Source organism: Carassius gibelio, chromosome A7 (assembly GCF_023724105.1).
Source record: "Carassius gibelio isolate Cgi1373 ecotype wild population from Czech Republic chromosome A7, carGib1.2-hapl.c, whole genome shotgun sequence".
Lineage (NCBI taxonomy): Eukaryota > Metazoa > Chordata > Actinopteri > Cypriniformes > Cyprinidae > Carassius > Carassius gibelio.
In genome coordinates, this window is record NC_068377.1 from 41,983,223 (window position 1) to 42,006,809 (window position 23,587).

At 40.3% G+C, this 23,587-nt stretch overlaps 1 protein-coding gene and 1 long non-coding RNA gene across 3 annotated transcripts; one reads left to right on the forward strand and one right to left on the reverse strand.

Annotated features, from left to right (window-relative positions):
• Positions 1 to 1,289: 1,289 nt before the first annotated feature.
• Positions 1,290 to 3,669, reverse strand: LOC128017493 (uncharacterized). 2 transcript variants are annotated; one of them, XR_008184468.1, is made up of 4 exons: positions 3,454 to 3,669; positions 2,526 to 2,725; positions 2,338 to 2,436; positions 1,291 to 2,044 (listed from the first exon to the last, which is right to left on the reverse strand). It is a non-coding gene; the product is annotated as an uncharacterized LOC128017493 (long non-coding RNA). The 2 variants fall into 2 exon arrangements; XR_008184467.1 differs by having other exon boundaries at positions 1,290 to 2,044; positions 2,338 to 2,725.
• A 1,698-nt stretch (positions 3,670 to 5,367) lies between these two features.
• On the forward strand, positions 5,368 to 21,891 carry LOC128017485 (transcription factor p65-like). Its single transcript, XM_052602897.1, has 11 exons — positions 5,368 to 5,652; positions 11,409 to 11,447; positions 11,876 to 12,012; positions 12,112 to 12,257; positions 13,391 to 13,482; positions 14,111 to 14,245; positions 18,035 to 18,139; positions 19,223 to 19,438; positions 19,587 to 19,664; positions 19,861 to 19,953; positions 20,549 to 21,891. Exons 1-11 carry the CDS (start codon positions 5,646 to 5,648, stop codon positions 21,271 to 21,273), a joined length of 1,773 nt encoding a protein of 590 aa, XP_052458857.1. The 5' UTR covers positions 5,368 to 5,645; the 3' UTR covers positions 21,274 to 21,891.
• Positions 21,892 to 23,587: the final 1,696 nt, after the last annotated feature.

Here is a 23,587-nt window from a genome sequence, read left to right on the forward strand (position 1 = left end):
ACTGAACCGCTGGACACTGAAGTGGCAAAACAAGCCATCAGAACAAAGCCCAGCTTCATGTGCTGAGGCAATCAAACAATGTGATGCGCTGATCTATCCAAACATCTTCCAGCTTCTCAAGATAGCGTGTACTCTTCACCGGTCGGCCAGCACGCTCCGGAGACTGAACACATCTGAGCGCAGCAGCATGGGACAGGACCACTGGTCATCCCTGGCCCTCATCCTTACACACTATGACCCGGCAGTCCACCTGGATGAAGATTACACCCCAGAAGATTGGAACTGACCAGTGAACTAAATCCAGAAGTGTCAAGACAAATACAGCAACGAGCAAAGCATTGACAGAGAGTCAAGAAATGATGATGAGAAAAATGATTATTAATATTTCAGTAAAGTTCACTAAATCTATTTTGTTGTTAGTGTGGTCTTTACACGTATGTACTGTGTATGGACTGACAAAGGTGTTACATGAGGAAGCAATGTGACAACAATGCAGTAAATATTTTAGGTGTATTAAAAGTTCAGCAAAATGGAGTATTTGAACCTCATAATTAAATACAAAAGGTGGAGAAAAACTGCAAAAAGGTCAACTTTCTGAAAAAAAGACCCCCCCCCCCCCCCCCCCGCAATAGGCTGGATACGAACCTGAGAGAGAGGGAAAAAAACGTTTGTTTTATATGTATATTAACTATTAATAATTGTTTTTATACTGTGTATGATATTAACGTATATGTAAATAAATTGGTTCATTTAATACCCGGTTTGACCGGTTTGACCTGAGGGGTCACTGTTTCAGGCTGTGTTTGACTGTTCTCAGTGGAGATGAGTTACAGTCTTCAGATGTGATGTGAGAGGGGGTTCAGCGAAAATCGGCAGCTGTCAGCAGAAAGTGGCTGCCAATAAAACCGGATGGCAGCTGTCGCTAATACCCGGAAATTGGAGGAGGCTGCCGGCGGCAACAAGACAAATAAATAATTATATACACTTATGATTAGGTTTAATACTTTTTTAAATAAGTATAAAGGTCAGTATTGTATATTATTTGATTTAAAATATTGATCAAATATAAACAAAGAAATAAGATCATTTTGCTAAACGTTAAGTTCCAGCTGAATGTTTATGCATGCATGTATCATTGTTTGTGTGAAATAAAACAATTTATATTTATATACGAGAGTGGCACTTACTGGGTGTATGTTGTAGATTTATTATAGGCTATATACACAAATGACTGAAAAGAGAGAAGTCTCAGAGACCTTTATTTAAAATCATAATTTGCGGTTATATTTGTAGTATTTCAAGAAACAACTATATATATATATATATATAGTATAAAGTAGCTGTTAAATTTGTAACTGGGTTAGTAAGTTGTCAAAGTCAGTGCTTTACAATGTAAACCGTACAAAATATATCCAGTAAGCAAGCAGACTAAAATATCAATCAGAATCACTAACAACAATCCGGAGGTATTTTCAAGACTCTTAGATCAGAACTGATACAGAGTTACTTCTCCAGCATCTTGCACCAATCACTGTAAAACCCAGGGTGGATGTGCATCTCTCCTCATTTTCCTCTTGCAACATGGTCAAGTCAAGCATCGTTTATTTATATAGTGCTTTTAATAATACAGATCAAAGCAAAGCAACTTTACAATATTAAATAGGAAAATAGTGTGTCAGTCAATAATGCAGAAGGACATTAGTAAACTCAGTTTGTAGTCAGTTTAAAAGGCAGATTATCATTCAATTCAGTGATGTCATCCTTCAGCTCGGTTCAGTTTAAATAGTATCTGTGGAATCATTTGCAATCATGTCAATGATATCACTGTAAATGAAGTGACCACAACGAAGCAAGCCAGAGGCGACAAGGAACCAAAACTCCACCGGTGACAAAATGGAGAAAAAACAAGGTCTTTACAGGGGATCTGTATCTGGGGCTCTAGTTGTCCTGGTCTCCGCTGTCTTTCAGGGATGTAGAGGTTCTTTCTAGGTGCTGATCCACCATCTGGTCTGGATACATACTCGATCCAGGTGACTGCAGTGACCTTCGAATAAGAAAGAAACAGATTAATATAATTGAAGATGTTAATATCTATACGATGTTTGATAGGGAGCCAGTACAGGGTTTACAGAACTGGGCTAATCCGGTCATACTTCCTGATTCTAGGAAGAACTCTAGCTGCTGCATTTTATTATTCATAAGAAAATGGTGACTTTAATACCTAAATTGCTTTATTAACAGTAGACATGCATGCACAGCCATATTAATGATTATTCCCATTGCATCTTGTCATCATGTACAGAGCAGTGATTACATTTTCATGCATAATTTGCACACCTGGTAAGCAGTTGTTGTAAACCTCGTCGCAGTGTCTGCAGGGTGTACATTTTGTTGAATTCCTGACATGGCTTAGACTTGTTCTCCATTTTGTTCCACCTGTATATTGAGATGAGGAGCATGAACACAGCATTATTACAAAGATAAACATTCAGACACGGCAACTGAGAAATGTAATGTTATGGCACCTTTTTAAACATCTAATCAAATATGTAAAAGAAGATACTCAGTCAAGCCAGCTGGATTGTGCCCGCTTTCGAAAGGAGTCTGTATACAGTACAGCAGACTTCTGAATTTGGAACAAACCAAAGACAGACTTAGTAATGTAGCATCACCCCTCCTCCAGGATCACGTAAAGAAGAATTTCCGACAGGACAGCATCTGGCAACTATTGGGTATTACAAAAAAAAAAAAAGGTGTCAGTGCCATGGTTTTGTCTCAAGATGCACATCAGTAATGTTTTTTTTTTTTTTTTTTCTAAATGCATGTTTACAAAAGCTACTTCAATGTTCTAAATTTAACTACAGCCTAATCCTGGCTTAATCCAAGCCCTGTCTGTGAAACTAGACCTAAAAGTTATAAGGAATTATGAAACGGTCCATTATATTTTGTATAGATAATAAAAAATAAAATAAAATAGTTTTGCATTCACATGCTTACAACTTCAACTGGTACACAGAACAGTTCTGCACATGCATAGTATTAGAGAAAACACACCTCAATAGCGCAAAAAAAAAAAAACTTCTTTTAAGAACGCTTAAGTTAATGTATAATCACACAATCTCCTGAAAGACTTAACATGCAAAAATATATGGTTAGTGTTGCACATTTATCTTCTATCATTCCAGTCAAACAACATTCTTTTATATTATTCAATAGACTGTTAACACGCTAACAAACGTTAATATTTAATGGTACGTCAAACGTAATTTGAAGTTAATGGTAGGCCCCTAACAAGGTACACAAACAAGGTTGCTACCACTAATTAGATTTCATTGAACAATTAAACCAAAGTAGGCACCAAGTCTACCAAGTCGTCCACCAAGATAAGAATTAAAATCAAACTTACAACGCAAAAAACCATTAATTACTCCGATGACCAATTTCTGAACTTACCGTTTGATCAATCGCAACCATTACTGAAGCGTTTGGGTGCAGTTATATCTGATTGGTTGCGCCCACGTTGGTCGATACTGATTGGCTCCCACCGAATGGCAGGTCCCGCCTACCACCCGGCTGCCAGTTACTGCCTTCCGGCTGTCAGTTACTGCCTTCCGGCTGTCAATGGCAGCCACTTCCTGCTGCCAGCTGCCGATTTTTTATCTGAACCCCTGCTGTGTGATGTTCTGACTGATGTAGAGTCGCTGACAAACAAACTTATTATTATTATTATGAGATTATTTAAAAATGTTTATATTGGCAAATTTAATACTGAACAAATTTAAGAATTAACTTGAGAAAGATAAATAATGATTAAAAAAAGAAAAAAAGAAATCTGCTTTCTGTACTGGTTAAAATTTTATTGAAATAGACAGTGAAAAATTTTAAATAATTGGAAAAACTAAAAAGCAAAGCTGTTTTAAAATAGGAAAAAAGGTGAATTTGAAGACATAGAATGAAAGCACATTTATGGCACAAAGAAAAACAAATCATGCTTTAATAAGTAATAAAGTAACTCAGATGAAACGTAAAGAAAAAACAGACATCATTTACAATTTTTTTCTAAATTTTATCATAATTATTAAATTTAAAGTCGTATTTTTTACATTTAATTTAAATATGACTAAAAAAAGTATATTTATATATATTTATTTATTTTTTTCTTTTATAGTGGAAGTTCGCATACTTATTATCATGATATGAAATCCATTTGACAGGAATATATGATTCATCATTTTAAAGTGCACCTTTTGTTTTACAGATTTTTTTTCATTATTATTACATTTTATTTGTTCTGCTGCACAAAAATGTTAAAATATTAAAATATTAAACTTTCATTTTGTTTTGGATGATTGTCCTGATGACAGATCTAACCACATCTCATTATAAGGTTTCTAACAGAAGCAGTCAGGTTTAGAGCTTGTATCTTCTGGTATCTGACTGAATCCATCATGCCATGTATCTGAACACAATCTCAAGGATCTCCTGCAGAGAAGCAGGCCCACAACATTAATGATCCAACAGTGTATTTACTCCTGGACATGGGGCACTGTTAACCCTGTTTGCACAGAAGCCAGTGCCGTTTGAAGTTTCAGTCGTGTCTGACAGCTGAATATGTTTGTTTTTGGATGAGTTAGGATCATGTTCCTCCTGAACTGCATGTGCTGATTGGTGTAGGGGCTCAGATAATGTGTGCAGTTCTCCAGCAGTTTCTTACAGATATTTTCTGTTTGGTGAAGCTCAACTATCTTGTTCTGCACATCAGATCTATATTCTTTTATTTTTCTCCATGTGATGGATGGGATTTGTGTTTCTCACATTTATAATCCTGTGAACAGGAAGTCATGTCTGGACAGTTTCATGCTCCTGATCACTTTGGTGTGCTGAAACGTGTAAATATCAACAGTAATATGCTTTATTTGATAGATATTGATATTTTACTCATAATAATTGCTAGGGCTGTCAATAATTGTGGCCAATATGAACTAGAGAAAGCATTTATTTCACAATGAGATTTCCCTCCACTTTCAGTTGTTTTACTGTAATGAAAGTTTAGACTTTTGTGAATGTGTTGAATGAAAGATCAGAAGGATGAACAGTGCAGATTTATGTTCATGCTCATATTTACAGGACACTGTTATAAACAGAGCTTGTGCGCCCTCTGCTGGTCAATTCTGCTCATCTGAATAAACTACTTTTTAGTACAGGTTTTTTTTTTTGTTAGTTTTTTTTTCATTAACATCTTGTACATGGTAACTGAGAGGTGTGTGTTCATGTAAGGTCTTACACACACACACACACACACACACACACACACACACACACACACACGTATCTTGGGATCCTCTTGTGCTGGGAGGAGTTATAAACAGAGCGCTGTCTTCTTCTGCACTGTTGTTACTGTGTGTTCTGTTTCTATTACTGTATCTGTTACTGTGTGCTCTTCTCTTCTGGGCGGTTTCTTCTGTGTTTGTGTGTTGGGGACGTAAACGCGTCATCCGGGTATTTCCACGCCCGTGCGCGCGCTCGCTCGCTGTACGGAGGCGCGCGGAAGGAAATCTACGTCGCAGTGTGTCGCCGATTCTTCGCTACAGCCCGGAAACTTCCAAAAGCGACAGAGAGCGACCCGAGCTGCAGTGACGCGCGACATGGACGGTAAGTCGAGCGTTATAAAGGCGTGTTTCTTCATCTGAGCGGCGCGAGCGGCTCGTCTCGGTGTCCGCGCGGAAGGGAAAGTCCCGCGCCTGAAGTTTTGCTCTCGGTTTCGGCGAGAGACGGGCGTTCCGTTGCTCCTCCGGTTGATCGGGACGGTGTCCGCTGAGACACGGGAATCAGACGCGCGAATTATCGCGACGCGTCAACGCGAACTAAACTCATGTGGACGCGCGTTATCGCGTCGCGATGATTATGGTCATTTATCATTACGGCCTACAGGTGTGTGTGTGTGTGTGTGTGAGTGTGTGTGAGTGAGAGTGAGTGTGTGAGAGTGAGTGGGCGGGCGAGCGAGCGGGGGTGTGTGTGTGTGTGTGTCTGTCTATCTATGTGAGTATGTGTGTGTGTTTGTTTGTGATAGAGCGTGAGAGAGAGAGAGAGAGTGAGAGTGTGTTTGTGATGGTGTGAGAGAAAGAAAGAGAGTGAGTGAAAGTGTGTGAGTGAGTGAGAGAGAGAGAGTGTGTTTGTTTGTTTGTAATAGAGTGTGTGTAAGAGAGCGAGAGAGTGTGTGAGAAAGAAGTAAGAGTGTGTGTGAGTGAAAGAGAGAGATAGTTCTGTGTGTAATGTGCCAATCTTAGCAATAAGTAAAAAAAAAAAAAAAAACATTTTAACCAGAACCCCAGTTCTAACACCAGTTGTAACCAGTGCATTTGCAGTGATCAGTCCCTGTAATATTCAGTGTTATTGTACCACTTTTTGTGCAGTACGAGTAAAGGGTGGGGGTGTTGGGAATTAAAGTGCTTGCAGGATCCTGTAGTTTAATGTATAATACGTATAGAATGTATTTATAAAATACCACATATATATATATATATATATGCATTTAGCAGATGCTTTTATCCAAAGTGACTTACAGTGCATTCAGGCTATACATTTGTACTATCAACACATTCATGTGTATATATATATTATAACCTGATTTGAAGGTTCACAGTTTGTTTACATAAAATGTCATAACTTTTTGATCTGAACAAAAAATTACATCTGCTTAATATCAATACAAAAGTGCTTACAGGATTCCTAAAGAAAACAAAAAAAAATATAAAACTATAATATAAATACAGATGTCGAGACTTTCCACTGTGATTTCACAGGCTTTTCATTTTGGATTTAAAATGTCGGATGTAAACTCAAAATGAAACTGGCATGAATCTTGTATGATTTTTTTTAAAATATAGATATTCTGTTTTTGAGAGTTTATACCGTATCGCCAAACAAATATCGCCATACGTGTATCAATATATTCTTACACCCTTTGTGTGTGTGTGTGTGTGAGAGTGTGTGAGAGAGAGAGAGAGTGTGTGAGTTAGTGTGTGTATGTGTGAATCAAGAGTGTGTGAGAGAGTGTGAGTGTATGTGTGTGAGAGAGAGTGTGAAAGAGAGTGAATGTGTGAGAGAGTCAAAGACAGAGTGAGTGTGTGAGAGAGAGAGAGTGTGTGTGTTAGAGAGAGTCAAAGAGTGAGTGTGTGTGTGTGAGAGAGTTTGAGTGTGTGAGAGTCAGTGAGAGAGTCAAAGAGTGAGAGTGTGTGTGTGAGAGTGTGTGTGAGAGAGTTTGAGTGTGTGAGAGTCAGTGAGAGAGTCAAAGAGTGAGAGAGTGTGAGTGTGTGTGAGAGAGAGAGTGTGTGTGTTAGAGAGAGTCAAAGAGTGAGTGTGTGTGTGTGAGAGAGTTTGAGTGTGTGAGAGTCAGTGAGAGAGTCAAAGAGTGAGAGTGTGTGTGTGAGAGTGTGTGTGAGAGAGTTTGAGTGTGTGAGAGTCAGTGAGAGAGTCAAAGAGTGAGAGAGTGTGAGTGTGTGTGAGAGAGAGAGTGTGTGTGTTAGAGAGAGTCAAAGAGTGAGTGTGTGTGTGTGAGAGAGTTTGAGTGTGTGAGAGTCAGTGAGAGAGTCAAAGAGTGAGAGTGTGTGTGTGAGAGTGTGTGTGAGAGAGTTTGAGTGTGTGAGAGTCAGTGAGAGAGTCAAAGAGTGAGAGAGTGTGAGTGTGTGTGAGAGAGAGAGAGAGTGTGTGTTAGAGAGAGTCAAAGAGTGAGTGTGTGTGTGTGAGAGTGTGTGTGAGAGAGTTTGAGTGTGTGAGAGTCAGTGAGAGAGTCAAAGAGTGAGAGAGTGTGAGTGTGTGTGAGAGAGAGAGTGTGTGTGTTAGAGAGAGTCAAAGAGTAAGTGTGTGAGAGTGTGTGTGAGAGTCAGTGAGAGAGTCAAAGTGTGAGAGGTTTTAATGTGTTTGTATCAGATGTGATAATGATTACATCTGTGATGAGGTCCCTGATGACCCCGGGACGACCCTAAAACCAACACTGCAGTAATGCAGTGACAGAGATGAAGAAGTAAAGCCTCCTCAGAAGATGAGGAGATCATTTCTCCACTTTCTTCTGGTTAAAAGAAGAGTGCTGGATCTCATCAGTGTGACACTCACCGGTTCTTCTGTGAGTCTCATCAGTCTGAGTTCAGACGCACATGATTTCACTTTCTCTTTCAGCTGATGTCATCTGCAGCCTTCACTGTCCCCTTCACTCCTGCTGCTTTCACTTTATTATGTGAAGTCATCTTTACACAGGGACTGAGATGTTAAAGGGATAGTTCACACAAAAATCAAAATTATGTCGTTAATGACTCACCCTCATGTTGTTCCAAACATGTAAGACCTCCGTTTATCTTCAGAACACAGTTTAAGATATTTTAGATTTAGTCGGAGAGCTCTCAGTCCCTCCATTGAAGCTGTGTGTACGGTCTACTGTCCATGTCCAGAAAGGTAAGAAAAACATCATCAAAGTAGTCCATGTGACATCAGAGGGTCAGTTAGAATATTTTGGTCCAAAAATAGCAAAAAACGACGACTTTATTCAGCATTGTCTTCTCTTCCATGTCTGTTGTGAGAGAGAGTTCAAATCAAAGCAGTCTGGATATCCGGTTCGCGAACGAATCATTCAGTTCACCAAATCAAACTGAATCGTTTTATCCCGGAGTAATTCATTTACTCAAACTGTACACTGACTGAACTGCTGTGAAGATGAACACCGAGCCGAGCCAGATAACGAACAACAGACTGACTCGTTCACGAGTGTAGAACCGTTTCTGTCAGACGCGTCCGATTCTTGAACCGAGGAGCTGATGATGCTGCGCATGTGTGATTCAGCGTGAAGCAGACCGACACACAGAGCGTCTGAACCGAACTGATTCTTTTGGTGATTGATTCTGAACTGATTCTGTGCTAGTGTTATGAGCCCAGGCAATCCGAAGGCTTGAATCAAGGGCAATCATCGCCAATGACGCCATTACGTCGAACGCAAAAGAACCAGTGAGCCTTTTTCTTCAACCGGTTTATTGAATCGAACTGTCCGAAAGAACTACTGGTGATCCGAACACCGATGCAACCGGTTCTTCACTTTCTTAAAAAAAAAAAAAAAAACGTGACGTCATCTATGTTTACACTATTGGTTAAAGGATGTCACACTATGGCCTCCTCCCATTCTCTGTCAGAATCAACGGTTCTCTCTTGGTAATGATGGCTGCGGCTGCAGTAAACAAAATGTTCGCGGTCACTGTTCAAAATCATACGGGTTTGGGCACCATGATACATCTAAAACATTCATTAAAACAGCTCAACACCACTTTAACTTGGCACGAAGTTCTGGAAAAACTGTGCTCAGATCTTTTCCCATTCCTTCTCCCATCTAGTCTAAAACCGTCTAGTTTAAAACTTCCAAAATCTATTGCACGAATCGATTGGACCAACCAACAAAAGTTTTGAAAACGGAAATAGGAAAATTTATTTTAACGGCCTTCTCTCGGAGCGCGTCCAGGTGTTTTTTTTTTTTTTTTTTGTAACATGCGTCACACAGCAGCTGCAGCTTCGGACACACGCATAACAGCAAATAATACTTCTGCACAATGTTTCTCTTTTTACAGCAGAAATGTGAATTCTCCCGGTATTCATACAGTCTCATTATGCACACAGATACAGATTCGGGCTAGAATCGCCTATGCCATATTTTTTTTTGCTGTTATTTTGCATTATGGCAGTCCACAATGCTCTTTGTTTTTCGAGAATTAGTCCTGCCTGTTGTCCCTGGATTTACCTATATTTGGTGTTATTTGCCATATAAAACGTATTTAGACTTTACAATCGATTCAATGAAGGTTGCATTGACAGTTAACTCATTAACAGTACCCAAGTTTTTTTCTTTTCACCTGAAAATCATGCAATATTTTTTTTTTTTTTGACAAAAGATTTCAATTTGTTTGTGGTCTATATAGCTTGCATTAAAATTAGGTTTGCAATGATGCGCCCGACGGCACGAGTTGCACACCCAGTCAGTGACATCACGATATGCTAATTTGTTTAAATTCAAACCTGCGTAATCATTATCACCAAAATATTTCTTTTTTTTTTTTCTTTTTTTTTATATTGAAACTTAAAATATATATATATATATATATAGACGTACCTACTGATCCTTTTTTTAAATAGTTTTACTGTTACTGCAAACCAAAATATTAAGGAAAGCCTAAAGTTGGAAACTATCCTTCTATCCCCACCTGAGCCCCTCCCACCATCCCACTCTCCTTCAGTCACCACCCCAAGCTCCACCCACATTACACACGATGATCTGACAGAATTGTTACTCTTAACCGGATTACATCTAATGTGTATAGTAAAGACAAACTCATAGTTTCTATCTAGCACGTCATGTTGAAGATGTGTGTGTGTGTGTGTGTGTGTGTGTGTTTCAGCAGGCAACTATTTTTAATGTTACAGTACTGTCCCAGCCACAGTAAATCAAAATGTATATACAATTACAAATTATTATTATAAATCATCAGTTTGTTGTTTTACACACATGCATGGACATATTTTCATACACAACATTGTGAGAAACCTATGGCATGAAATCTGTAGACTCGTCCATAACAAAAGACAATACTTATTGAACCTTTTCAGTAAGTGTGCGCTGCAAACACAAGCATTTTTTACGATGGTTTCTGTCCAGTCCGCTTGTTTTATCGCATTCAACCACAGCTGTCAATGGTTTGTCTGTCAGTGGCAGCAGATATACAATCACATTTCTAATTTGAGGCTGTATTACGTTGATTCTGGCACCCAACATCACAACTAGATGATATTTAAAGCTCTTTACGTAGCTGAATCTGCGCTGGTTTGAGTGGGCCGCCTTCAGTTTCCTCTTTGTTTTGCTGCCGTCAACGAGTGCTGTGAGGTCAACTGACACTAGTGACCTGTGGTTGGCCTGGCCACGCGTCACTCAGAAAACAACAGGCCAATCAGAAGAGAGGCTCATGAATATTAATTAGACAGGCTAAAACAACCTGTTTTTTAGCAGACCTCCTGAGAAAGGAGCTGTAAAAATATAGTGAGATGGTTTTTGGACCTTTAATGCTGGATGTGTTTCATCTTTCGTCTTCTCAATGTTAACTGATGGACTGATTATTGTGATGTTTTTATCAGCTGTTTGGACTCTCATTCTCACGGCACCCATTCACTGCAGAGCATCCATTGATGAGACAGATCTAGTGGTGTCATGTAAACACATCTTAGTAACTGGAGAGAGATGTAGCTGCTGTTATCAGATCGGCTCTGTTTTATTCTCTCAGTTTTGTCTGGTTTAGGTGTGTTTTCGGCAGGTTCTCTGGAGAGAGTTTAGCTCTCTGTGTTATATCTGTGTGTCACTGATCTCTTGTCCTTTGTTGTTTCAGGACTGTTTCACCAGTGGGGACCGTCCCCGGTGTCCCAAGGTAGGAGAAGTCATGTCACCTCATTACTCTGTCTCTTAACATCACATCTGCAGCCAAACAGTCAAATCATGTTTTATGATAATAATAGATCGAGCTGTGCACGGCTCACTGCACTTTCAGAGACATGTCTATTCAACGGTGACACATTCAATTGATCAGAAGTGAAAGTAAAGACATTTATAATGTGACCAAAGATTTCTATTTCAAATAAATGCTGTTCTTTTGAACTTTATATTCGTCTGTGAATCCTGAAAAATAAAATTTATCTCAGTTTCCACAGAAATATTGAGCAGCACAACTGTGTTCAACATTGATCATAATCAGAAATGTTTCTTGAGCAGTAAATCATCATATTATTCTGATTTCTGAAGATCATCAATATTAAACTGTTTTAAGCAGTTAGTAACGGTGTGTGTGTGTGTCTGAAGGCCATCCGTTCGTGGAGATCATCGAGCAGCCAAAAGCACGAGGGATGCGTTTCCGTTATAAGTGTGAGGGTCGATCGGCCGGCAGCATCCCTGGAGAGAAGAGCAACGACACCACGAAAACACACCCCGCCATCAAGGTCTGCTCCACACACACACACACTCTCTCACACACACACACACGCTGCACCTGACACACAACACCCCGGGTCACATGACTCCGTGTGCTCTTCTCATAGGTTCACAACTACAGCGGCCCGCTGAGAGTCAGGATCTCATTGGTCACCAAGAACCAGCCGTACAAGCCACACCCACACGAGCTGGTGGGCAAAGACTGCAAACACGGATACTATGAGGCAGACCTACAGGAGCGCCGGATACACAGGTGTGTGTGTGTGTGTGTGTGTGTGTGTGAGAGAGAGAGAGAGAGAGAGAGAGAGAGTGAAAGTGTGTGTGTCTGTACTTTACTCAAGTTTTTATATTCCAGTCACTGAATATGCTCTGTGCTCATGTTATCAAGGAGAGCAGTGTCTATTATAGTTCTCCTGATGTGTGCCGCTGGCTCTGATGTCTCTTTAGTGGTTGAACAGAAATCATCTATTGTTTGTCCATTGTTTCAGAGTTTGCCTCCGCTCCCTACATCATCATCACATCACTACTAGAGCAAGCTCCTGATTGGTCAACGCGGCGCGTTCATTCACACGAATTGTGTCATTTGTGCGAATCGCTCTGCAGGATGTCTATTCCTGTCTTTGCATTGACTTCACATGTAAATCACTCACGCTTAACACTTCATTCACATCTGGTGTGAACGCACCGTTACATTTCAGACATATTATTGCTTGTTTTTGCTCAGTTTTGCTTTAATAATCGTTCCAAACAGATCACAGCACCGTGTTGCTTCTCTGAGCAATGGATGCTGTTTACATGTTGAATGAATCAGCTTTTCTGAACAAATCAGTTGAATAAATGATTCAGTGATTCACTCATTAACACGGTCAGATGCTTTTGTTTTGTTTTGGAATGAAAGACACTAAAGTAGACATTTGTTTTGTAAAGTTTGATGAGGACTGTGATAAAACATCTGAGTTTTACATCATCTGAGAGGGGACCCTGAACACACACACACACACACACACACACCTGACTCTGACTCATGTGGAGTCGTTCAGTGTGAGTTGATTCAGCTGACAGGCGATGCTCTTGTGTCTCAGAGCAGGGCAGGGATAAAGCATGTTTCCCAGAGCAGAAGTACTGTGATGGAGGACACTAACTGATGTAAGCGCAGTCTAACTGTCCTGTAGCGCTGCTGAGAGCGAGCAGATTGGAGCAGTTCTGCTGCCGTCTGTTTTGGCTGAACACTATATTTAGCGTGTGGCGTCTGGAAACATCACATCATCACAGTTGTGCTTCCTGTGCGGCTCACAGATGTGTGTTCGTGGGAAGCTCCATCTCGTGGCTGAAAGCTGTGTGTTTCCAGATTCAGCGCTCCGTTTGCGACTCATTTCTCTCTTTCAGTTTCCAGAATCTGGGTATTCAGTGTGTGAAGAAGAAGGATGTGGGAGACGCAGTTTCCTGTCGCCTGCAGACACAGAACAACCCCTTTAATAGTGAGTGTGTGTGTGTGTGTGTGTGTGGAAACTGTGATTCACGTTATTCTTCAGGATTCACAGAGGAATAGAAAGATCAAAACAGCAGCGTTTGTTTAAAAGCAGTCACTTAATGTGTCCTGGTTTGATCAAAAAGATTCTTACTGACCCCAAACCTTTAATTAGTACTGCGTCAGTTTCCAGAGAAATATTGAGCAGCACAACTGTGTTCAACATTGATAATAATCAGAAATGTTTCTTGAGCAGTAAATCATCATATTATTCTGATTTCTGAAGATCATGTGACACTGAAGACTGGAGGAATGATGCTGAAAATACAGAAATACATTACACTTTAACACAGATTCACACAGAAAACAGATGATTTACATTAGAATAATATTTCACAATTATTTTACTGTTTTTTTTTTCTCCAGTAAATGCAGCCCTGTTGAGCAGAAGAGATAAACACTCTTCTTATTTCCCAGTTTTGAACAGTGTTTTAATGTATTTATTATAATGTAAAGGATGCATCGTGTAGCTTATTGTGTGTTCATGACACTGTGAACATGTTATTGATCTGAGTTACGGTGGAGAGGACCGATGTGTTCAGGGTGATGTTGAGGTCTGTGTGTGTCTGTGGTTGCAGTTCCTGAGGCCAAGATCTGGGAGGACGAGTACGACCTGAACGCGGTGCGCCTGTGCTTCCAGGTGTCCATCACGCTGCCCAGCGGAGACCTGTTTCCTCTGGAGCCCGTCGTGTCTCAGCCCATCTACGACAACCGTGAGTCCTGCGTCTGACCGCTAGCACACTGAGCCTGACTGACCGCTAACACCATAGACATTATATAGGTAGACGCCCCATCGACCGCTACTGCCTATTGGCACGAACGAGCCGTGGAGCCGCCATCTTGGACCGGTCGCCTGCTCCACTCAGTGTAACGTGTTTGCCAGGTGCAATGAGCTGTCAGCACATTAAATTAATCATATCTCACTGAATACCTCACTGATTTTGACGCGGTTTTTTTTGCTGCAAAGGTCATTCATGCAGCTATGATACAGGACACATGATTCAGCGTATTTTAATATTCATAATAGGCATACAGTGACATATTATATTCTGATATAATATATAAGTGACCAGACGCCCAAAATCTAAATATGTGAGGTAGGATATTTATAAATCACACACTATAAATATGATAAAGAAGCACAAACAGATAGTTGCAGTAAAATAAGATATTTTAATAAGTTGAAGAAACAATATTATAATTTGTGACATATACACTCTCTCCGGTTCTCTCTCTCTCTCACACACACACACACACACACTCTTCTCCCTCCCTCTCTCTCTCTCTCTCTCTCTCACACACTCTTTTCTCTCTCTCTCATACTCTCATACACACACTAAAACCCCTGAAAGAGGACTGTTTTGCAGAGCTTCTTTCTCGTGCTCCCTTTCTGTAGTTCAAGAGAGGAGAGTTTGGCAACATGGTGGAGCCTAATCTTTAGAAACACAGACACAACTAATGACAACATATCAGACTGATGGTTGTCAATGCCAAACTGGGTCTCCTCAATGTGCTCCCCAGGAAGGAACACATCCTCTGTCCCAATCTCCTCCCGCACAATGTGTGTGACCGTTGACACCTGAGGAGCTTGTATTGCTGAAGTTTGGCGGATCACCCTCTCTGCAGCTCTCAGCACCTTATAATAATAATAAAAATAATACATATTTATATAGCGCTTTACACAGTACTCAAATATACTTTACAGACAGAGAAAATATGAACAAAGCAACCTTAACCCTCAGATGGTCTTCGGGGTCTTTTTGACCCAAAAAATGTTCCCTTTGTCCAAATGGTATGAAACCTTCTACGGCTCTCAATACTTTCTAGATCTACAAAAAAAAAAATTCAAAAAAAAAATAATCCAAAATGCAGAACCAACACAAATATAAAGTGGTGACACTGACACCGACAATGTGTACACACACACTTGTGAGGTTATAAAACAACTGCTCACTTATAATTATTTATTAAATCATGCAAAATGCAGAACCACCAAAGAGGGAGAGAGAGTGAGATGACAGAATGAGACAAAACAATTTAACACACACACACACACACACACACACAAACCTGCTCCAACCCCATCTACAGAAGTCATGCGGTTTACCATGCTTACTGCCTGCAATGCATTGTAATGCAACATCATCGAAAAACTGGGATTTTTTCAGTAAAAAAAAATACTAAAATTAAAAAAATATATATTTTTTTTGTTAAAATTGTGATTTTATAATATTTAGATATGAATCCAACTGAATCCAACTTGAAAAGATATCTTTCAGGTAGTCAAATAGCATATAGTAGGGCTGCACGATTCTGGATAAATTGAGAATCACAATTTTTTGATCTCATATAGAGATCACGATTCTCCTACGATTCTTTATTATTATTATTACTATTAACATTATCATTATCACAAGTATATAAATTAATTATTTTATTTTGCAAGGATTCTTTAAATTGATCAAGTGTGACAAAGACATTTATAACAAAATATTTCTATTACACACAATTATTGTTCTTCTGAACTTTCTATCAAAGAAACCTGAAAAAAATCTACTCATCTGTTTTCAACATAATAATAATAATAATAATAATAATAATGTTTTTTTTGAACGGCAAAACAGCATATTAGAATGATTTCTGAAGATCATGTGACACTGAAGACTGGAGTAATGATGCTGAAAATACAGCTGCACACCACAGAAATAAATTACATTTTAAAATACATTCAAGTGAAAGCAGTTATTTTAAATGGTAAAAAAAAAATATTTCAAAACTTTACTGTTTTTGCTGTACTTTGGATCAGATAAATATAGTTTGGTGAGCAGAAGAGACTTTAAAAAAACATTACACATGGTTCAAAAACTTTTGACTGGTAGTGTATATATAATATATTTAAAACCCCAGTTTTTTTAATATTAGAATGATGAATAAGTTGTTTAGATCACTGATTCAACGACTCACTCATAAACCTACTACACTTGTTTCATTTCTGGATGAATCAGCGTTTTTAAACGATTCTCTTGAATGAAAAATTAATTCATTGACAAATAAATTAAGACACTTGTCGCCACCTATTGGTGAAACAATGCAATCGACACAAACGTTATTTAAAGCGCAGTACTTTCAAAAGGGGATTTGTTATATTTTGATCGCAGCCATATAGACATCAATGTTTATATTTAAACTATAAACTTTATCCCAGTATTTCTGTGATAATATAAATGACTGTAAGACAGATATAATACTGTGTAGTTGAAAAGACTGTTTGTGAAGATGTTTCTTAACCAAACATGGTAAGAGCTCTCTCTGTGTCAGCGGCAGTGCGCGCACGGATTTGAATGATCCGGTAAGACTTTGTCAAAGGTTTAACAGACTCGGGGAATCGTCGTCTTTTAGAAATGAGATCGAGAGGGTGTCTGAATCGAGATCGCGATCTTTTAACGATTAATCGTGCAGCTCTAGCATATAGTGGAGCTCTATATATACTGGGGAAGTCGTGGCCTAATGGTTAGAGGGTTGGACTCCCAATCGAAGGGTTGTGGGTTCTAGTCTCGGGCCGGACGCAATTGTGGGTGGGGGGAGTGCATGAACAGCTCTCTCTCCACCTTCAACATTGAACCCCCAACTGCTCCCCGGGCGCCGCAGCATAAATGGCTGCCCACTGCTCCGGGTGTGTGCTCACAGTGTGTGTGTGTGTGTGTGTGTGTGTTCACTGCTCTGTGTGTGTGCATTTCGGATGGGTTAAATGCAGAGCACAAATTCTGAGTATGGGTCACCATATCACTTCACTTTCACTATAGCCATCTAGTGGTTAAAGTTAGTTTTTTTTTATTTTAAAACTGCATTTTCCAATAAAAAGGTTTAAATGTTCCATTAAATCATTTAAAATTATCAATGTTATCCCCATGAATGAAAGTTAGAAATCTGTGTCTTTTATAAAGTGAATGTTACATAAAATGCTGGGTTTTTTTTGTAAAAAGCCTATTTAAATAAATATTTATTTATAGAAATTTAGAAGATATCATAAATCCTCCAAAAACTGCACAAATGTTGAGTAAAAACAGTTGAGTAAAATTACATTTGTAAAAAAAAAAGAAAAAAAAAACCTTTAAAAAATTAAATGTTATTGTCAAAAAACACGAGTGTGGACAGGAAACGAAGACCATCAGAAGGGGTTAATATACATTACTTCCTGAAATCACGTGCGCAAACACAAATAACAATAGTAGTAATAATAGTAATGTTAAATCTTACTTGTGAAAAGTAATCCCGAGCCGTACTTGCGATGGTCTGCCGATTAGAACAGGAAAATGCTGCATAGTGCTCTGGCATCTTAACTGCTGCTACGTAACGAAACTAGGACTACGACCGGTTCAAGATGGCGGCCGCAAATCTCGTCGCCCAGCGGCCAATAGGGCGTCTACTTATATGATGTCTATGGCTAACACACCTGACCTGACCTCTGACCTGTCTGACCTGTGCCCCCTGCTCGTCCTCAGGTGCTCCCAACACCGCCGAGCTCAAGATCTGTCGGGTCAACAGGAACTCAGGCAGCTGTCGAGGAGGAGACGAGATCTTCCTGCTGTGTGATAAAGTGCAGAAAGGTGTGTGTGTGTGTGTGTGTGTGTGTTACACTCCAAATACACCCAGACCATAAACCACTGGCATCTTGCTTTAGCATTGAATTTTTGTTTTTAATATTTTATATTAACTAGCATATATCGTGTTTTTAAATGTATTGTGTGTCATCTGGGTTGAAGCGTGTCTACAGTTTTCCTGTAAAATATCTGAAGTACATATTAAAAACGAGCTCAGTTTAGTTCTGTAAAGAGTGAATGAAGTTCATTTCTCCTCTTTTGTCAGTGTATTCTCTAACAAATATCTAAATAATTCAAGATATTTTCTCTGAAAACATTAACTAGTTTTTTTATGGAAGCCCGTTTCTGCCACTGAATAAAATAAATAAATAAAGGTAATTGTGACGTTTCTATCTCAGAATTGGACTTACATCTTACAGTCCTGGGAAACATAAATCTGAATGTGAGTTTATATCATGCAATCCTGCATTGCATTCACCTTTTTCTATTATTCAGGGTCAGAAACAGACTTCCATATATTTTGTAGTAAAAAACAAACAAACAAATATACTGAAATAGAAATGCAGCGAATAGAAATGTGACTCAATATAAAAACAGCCCAAAAGCATTAATCCCAGTGAAGCTGTGGTTTTCAGTGATGTATATCAGCTGAGGAGCGCTGTTAGGGATCTGTTATAAATTCACTGTAAACCACAGCTACACGGGGCTTATTGCTTTCATAAAGAGTTATTCTATATACGTGGTAATGTTTCACAGAATAAAACAGAGCTGATAAGTGTAATGAGTGTAAAAACAGTATTCTTCCACCAAACAATCTAGTTCCTCAGAAGCTGTTGTGTTTAGAACAGAGTGGTTGCCGAGCAACACAGAAGTAAACAAAGGTGTTTGTTACATTGTAGAGTAATTCACAACAGCTTTGAACGTGGCTCGGCCAATCAGAATCAAGGACTGAACTCTCTGTGTGTGATGATCTCAGTGCATCAAGATGAACTGAATGAAAGGAGAACTGTTTCTGTGGGAGCTCGCTGAAGTGAGATGCTGTGTTCCTCTGTGTGTGTGTGTGTGTGTGCGTGTGTGTGTGTGCTGTAGAGGACATCGAGGTGCGGTTCTTCCAGGACTCGTGGGAGAGCAAGGGCTCGTTCTCTCAGGCTGATGTTCACCGGCAGGTGGCTATCGTCTTCCGCACGCCTCCGTACCGTGACCCGAACCTGACGGAGCCGGTGCGTGTGAAGATGCAGCTGCGCAGACCGTCTGACCGAGAGGTCAGCGAGCCCATGGACTTCCAGTACCTGCCTGCTGACCCCGGTGAGAGCCTGAGTTCAGCACTAACACACACTCACACCAGATCACTGCCCTGACCTCACACACTGTCCTCACACACTGTCCTCACACTCTGTCCTCACACACTGACCTCACACACTGATCTCACACACTGTCCTCCTCCTCCTCACAGATGAGCACAGGCTGATGGAGAAGCGCAAGAGAACCGAAGGAATGCTGCAGAACCTCAAACTGAGCAGCATCATCACAGGTGTGTGTCTGTATTGCTCTGTGTTATAATCAGTGTGTGTCTGTGTGTGTCAGTCGTCATCACAGGTGTGTGTGTGTAATCATCACAGGTGAGTGTGTGTGTGTGTGTGTGTGTGTGTGTGTGTATTACTCTGTGTAATAATCTGTGTGTGTGTGTATTGCTCTGTGTAATAATCTGTGTGTGTGTGTGTGTGTAGGATCCTCTGTGCCCGCAGACAGACGGCCGTTCAGTACAGCGAAGCGAACACTAGGTCTCTCTAAACCCCCAGCGGCCAGCGGTCTCTCAGCAGGTGACCAGATCTGACCCGACCCATGTGACGAGTCACACACCGTTCAGACTCAAACACAGATCAGAGATCAGGAGGAGTGTGTGTCTTCATCAGTGTCTCTGCAGTGAATGGGTGCCGTCAGAATGAGAGTCTGATAAAAACATCCCAATAATCCACAGCACTCCAGTCCATCAGTGAACATCTGGAGAAGACAAAACCTGAAACACATCCAGCATTAAGATGATTTTAACTCAAACACATAGAGTCTATAATCATAATAACACTTCCTCCAGTGAAAAAGTGTTCTGCTCTGAATCAGGAGAGAAATCTGCACAGATCACATGACTCTCATTCTGACGGCACCCATTCACTGCAGAGCATCCATCGATGAGACACTGATGCAGTGCTACATTTCTACAAACCTGATGAAGAAACACTCATCCTGATCGGACATCTTCATCAGATCTTTATTTTTAACTGAACTGTTCCTTTAACATCTCTCTTCTTCTGTGAAGCTGTTTACAGAAAAACTGTGAAATATTCCTCTAATGTAAACAGCTGTGTTCTGTGTGAATCTGTGTTAAAGTGTAATTTATTTCTGTGATTTGTGTTTCAGCGGTGTCTGCAGGAGCCCCAGTGAAGCCACAGACGTCCTCGTTCTTCACTCCTGCTCCCGGTCAGCTGTTCTCCGCGTCCGCTCCGAGCTCGTCCAGCGACACATGGAAGTTCCTCCAGAGTCTGACCGTAGACTCTCAGCCCAAAGCAGCGTCCAGCAGCTTCTCGAGTCCCAGCACTGCTCCGTCCGTCCTCACGCAGGACTTCCCCACCGTCAACCTGTCCGACCTGCACGACTTCAACAGCTTCCTGTCCCACGATCAGATGAGCGCTCCGGCCGCAGCCGAGCCTGTCCAGAGCGCCGCGGCTCCAGACTCCTTCAGCTCCGCTCCCTTCCGAGTCGAGGCAGACGACGAGCTCCCAGAGTTCCCCAGCTTCTCAGAGGTGCACGGCTCCGACGTCGACAACATCAACATCGAGGATTTCCAAGCGCTGCTGGTCCAGAGCTGTCTTCCTGGAGACGCGGGTCTGTCCGTGGGGAAGCCTGCGGCGAGCGAGGTGCAGGAGCCGGATCACGCTGGGAACAGCTCCACCTGGATGTCCTTCCCTCCCAGCATCGCCAACCTCATCCACAACGAGAGCATGATGGAGAGCGCAGCCGCTCCGACCCCCCCCGCCGGCGTCCTGGACGACCTGGACATGCTGAGCTCCATCGACGACGACCGTTTCATGACCATCTTCACCAGCAGCAGCCAGGTCGGCTTCCTGTCCGGACACCCCACCTAGTTTAACCCCGTATATACAGCAGATTCATTCAGACTTTAGTGGCTTTAGCGGGTGGAGGCTTTGATGTACAGTTATCTTTACCTTGTTCACCAGCCAAACTAGATCACTCTGTGTCTGAAAACACCCACAGTGCCTTACTGAGCGGCTCAGCCAATCACAGCGCAGAATCACCGCCTCCTCCACCAATGACTGTGGAGAACACTGAACTCTGGTGCTCACACAATCATTGGTCCAGTGAGAGATATTACACAGTCTACAGTAGAACCCACTTCTCCATGTTAATAGTTTAATTCACTTAAAGGAACATTGCACCAAGTTTTCATTATTATATTATATATATATATATATATAATTAAACAGTAAACCTGTAGTGCAGCCAAACAATGAAAGGACTAATTAATCTTTTAATCAAATGAAGAGATGAACGTTTAATGAGTGTTTAAAAATGTAAAGTAAATCATAAACCATTTTAAAATAAGAGGCAGCAGATGTCCTGAAAACAAACTTGTAATAAATTGTTGCTTATAAAAATTCATTGAATTAGACATGATTTATAATCAAGACTTTTATTACTTCAAAAATGTTCTTTAACCAATAAAATAGAATGCAAAAAAAAAAGCATAATTTGGAAACAATCTGATCCCATACGGCCCTAAACATGTCATTTTTGTTAAATTGTGTAAGTTTCATGATGATTGTAATTCATTAGACATGATTTGGGATTAAACTAAAACGAATGTTTCCTATTTAAAGGAAGTGGTTTTAACCTGCAGGATTAGCCCTAAATCATCATGAGCACTAGTTAGTGGTCATGTTCCTCTAGTGTGAGAGGCTGAGCACTAGTTAGTGGTCATGTTCCTCTAGTGTGAGAGGCTGAGCACTAGTTAGTGGTCATGTTCCTCTAGTGTGAGACGCTGAGCACTAGTTAGTGGTCATGTTCCTCTAGTGTGAGACACTGAGCACTAGTTAGTGGTCATTTTCCTCTAGTGTGAGACGCTGAGCACTAGTTAGTGGTCATGTTCCTCTAGTGTGAGACGCTAAGCACTAGTTAGTGGTCATGTTCCTCTAGTGTGAGACGCTGAGCACTAGTTAGTGGTCATGTTTCTCCAGACGCTGAGCACTAGTTAGTGGTCATGTTCCTCTAGTGTGAGACGCTGAGCACTAGTTAGAGGTCATGTTTCTCCAGACGCTGAGTTCAGTCTCTGTTGTGGCTGGTGTTTGTCTTGTGTTGTCTTCTGGTTTATTCTGCGATCCGTTACACGCCGAGCAGGAGTTAATCTGACGATATCTGGCCGTTGGAGCCGAGTCTAGCACTGACAGCTGCGCTCTAGCACGTTCACAAGCTTGCAGAAGAGAAGTGTGCCACTGGAAGGACTTGTAAATAGCTGTAAACTATCAGATCTGAGGAGCATCTTCCTGTAGGTGAATGACATCCCTGACCAAGTGCTTCAGTCAGTCCTCTGCTGACGCTTCATCATGTTCTGCTGTAACCCTAGCTGATCGTCTCACTGCAAGCATGCAAACATTAATCTCTCGGCCTGCATGCACTTACACCTCCTGTTTGACATGATTTGAGTGTTTTACAATGAAATGTATGCTTTTGTACTATTATATGAGCTGTAATAAATGTATTTACATCTCACAATTCTGACTATTTCATGATTCTGAGTTAAAATCTGCTTTTTTTCCTTCTAATTGAGCTTACATCGTGCAGTGGACACTTCTGGTCATTTTGAGATTATATAAAGCAATTTTGACTTCTTGTCATTTTAAGGTTATATCTTACAATTCTGTTTTTTTTTTTTTTTTGTAATTCCCAGTTTTCTGATTTATAATTTGCCAGATTTAGCTTTTTTTTCTAGTAATTTTACATCTTTATAACAATTATGTCTTTTCAGTTTACATATCACAACTCTGATCTCGCCATCCTGACTAGTTTTGTGACTTTCTCATAATTTGGAGTTTACATCTTGCTATTCTGACTTTTCTTTTAATTCTCAGTTTATATCTCGCAATTTAGATTTTTTTCTTGTATTTCTCATTTTACGTCTTGCTAGTCATCTTTTTCTTGTAATTTTAAATCTAGCAATTTAGATTTTTTTCTTGTATTTCTCATTTTACGTCTTGCTAGTCATCTTTTTCTTGTAATTTTAAATCTAGCAATTTAGATTTTTTTCTTGTATTTCTCATTTTACGTCTTGCTAGTCATCTTTTTCTTGTAATTTTAAATCTCGCAATTTAGATTTTTTTCTTGTATTTCTCATTTTACGTCTTGCTAGTCATCTTTTTCTTGTAATTTTAAATCTAGCAATTT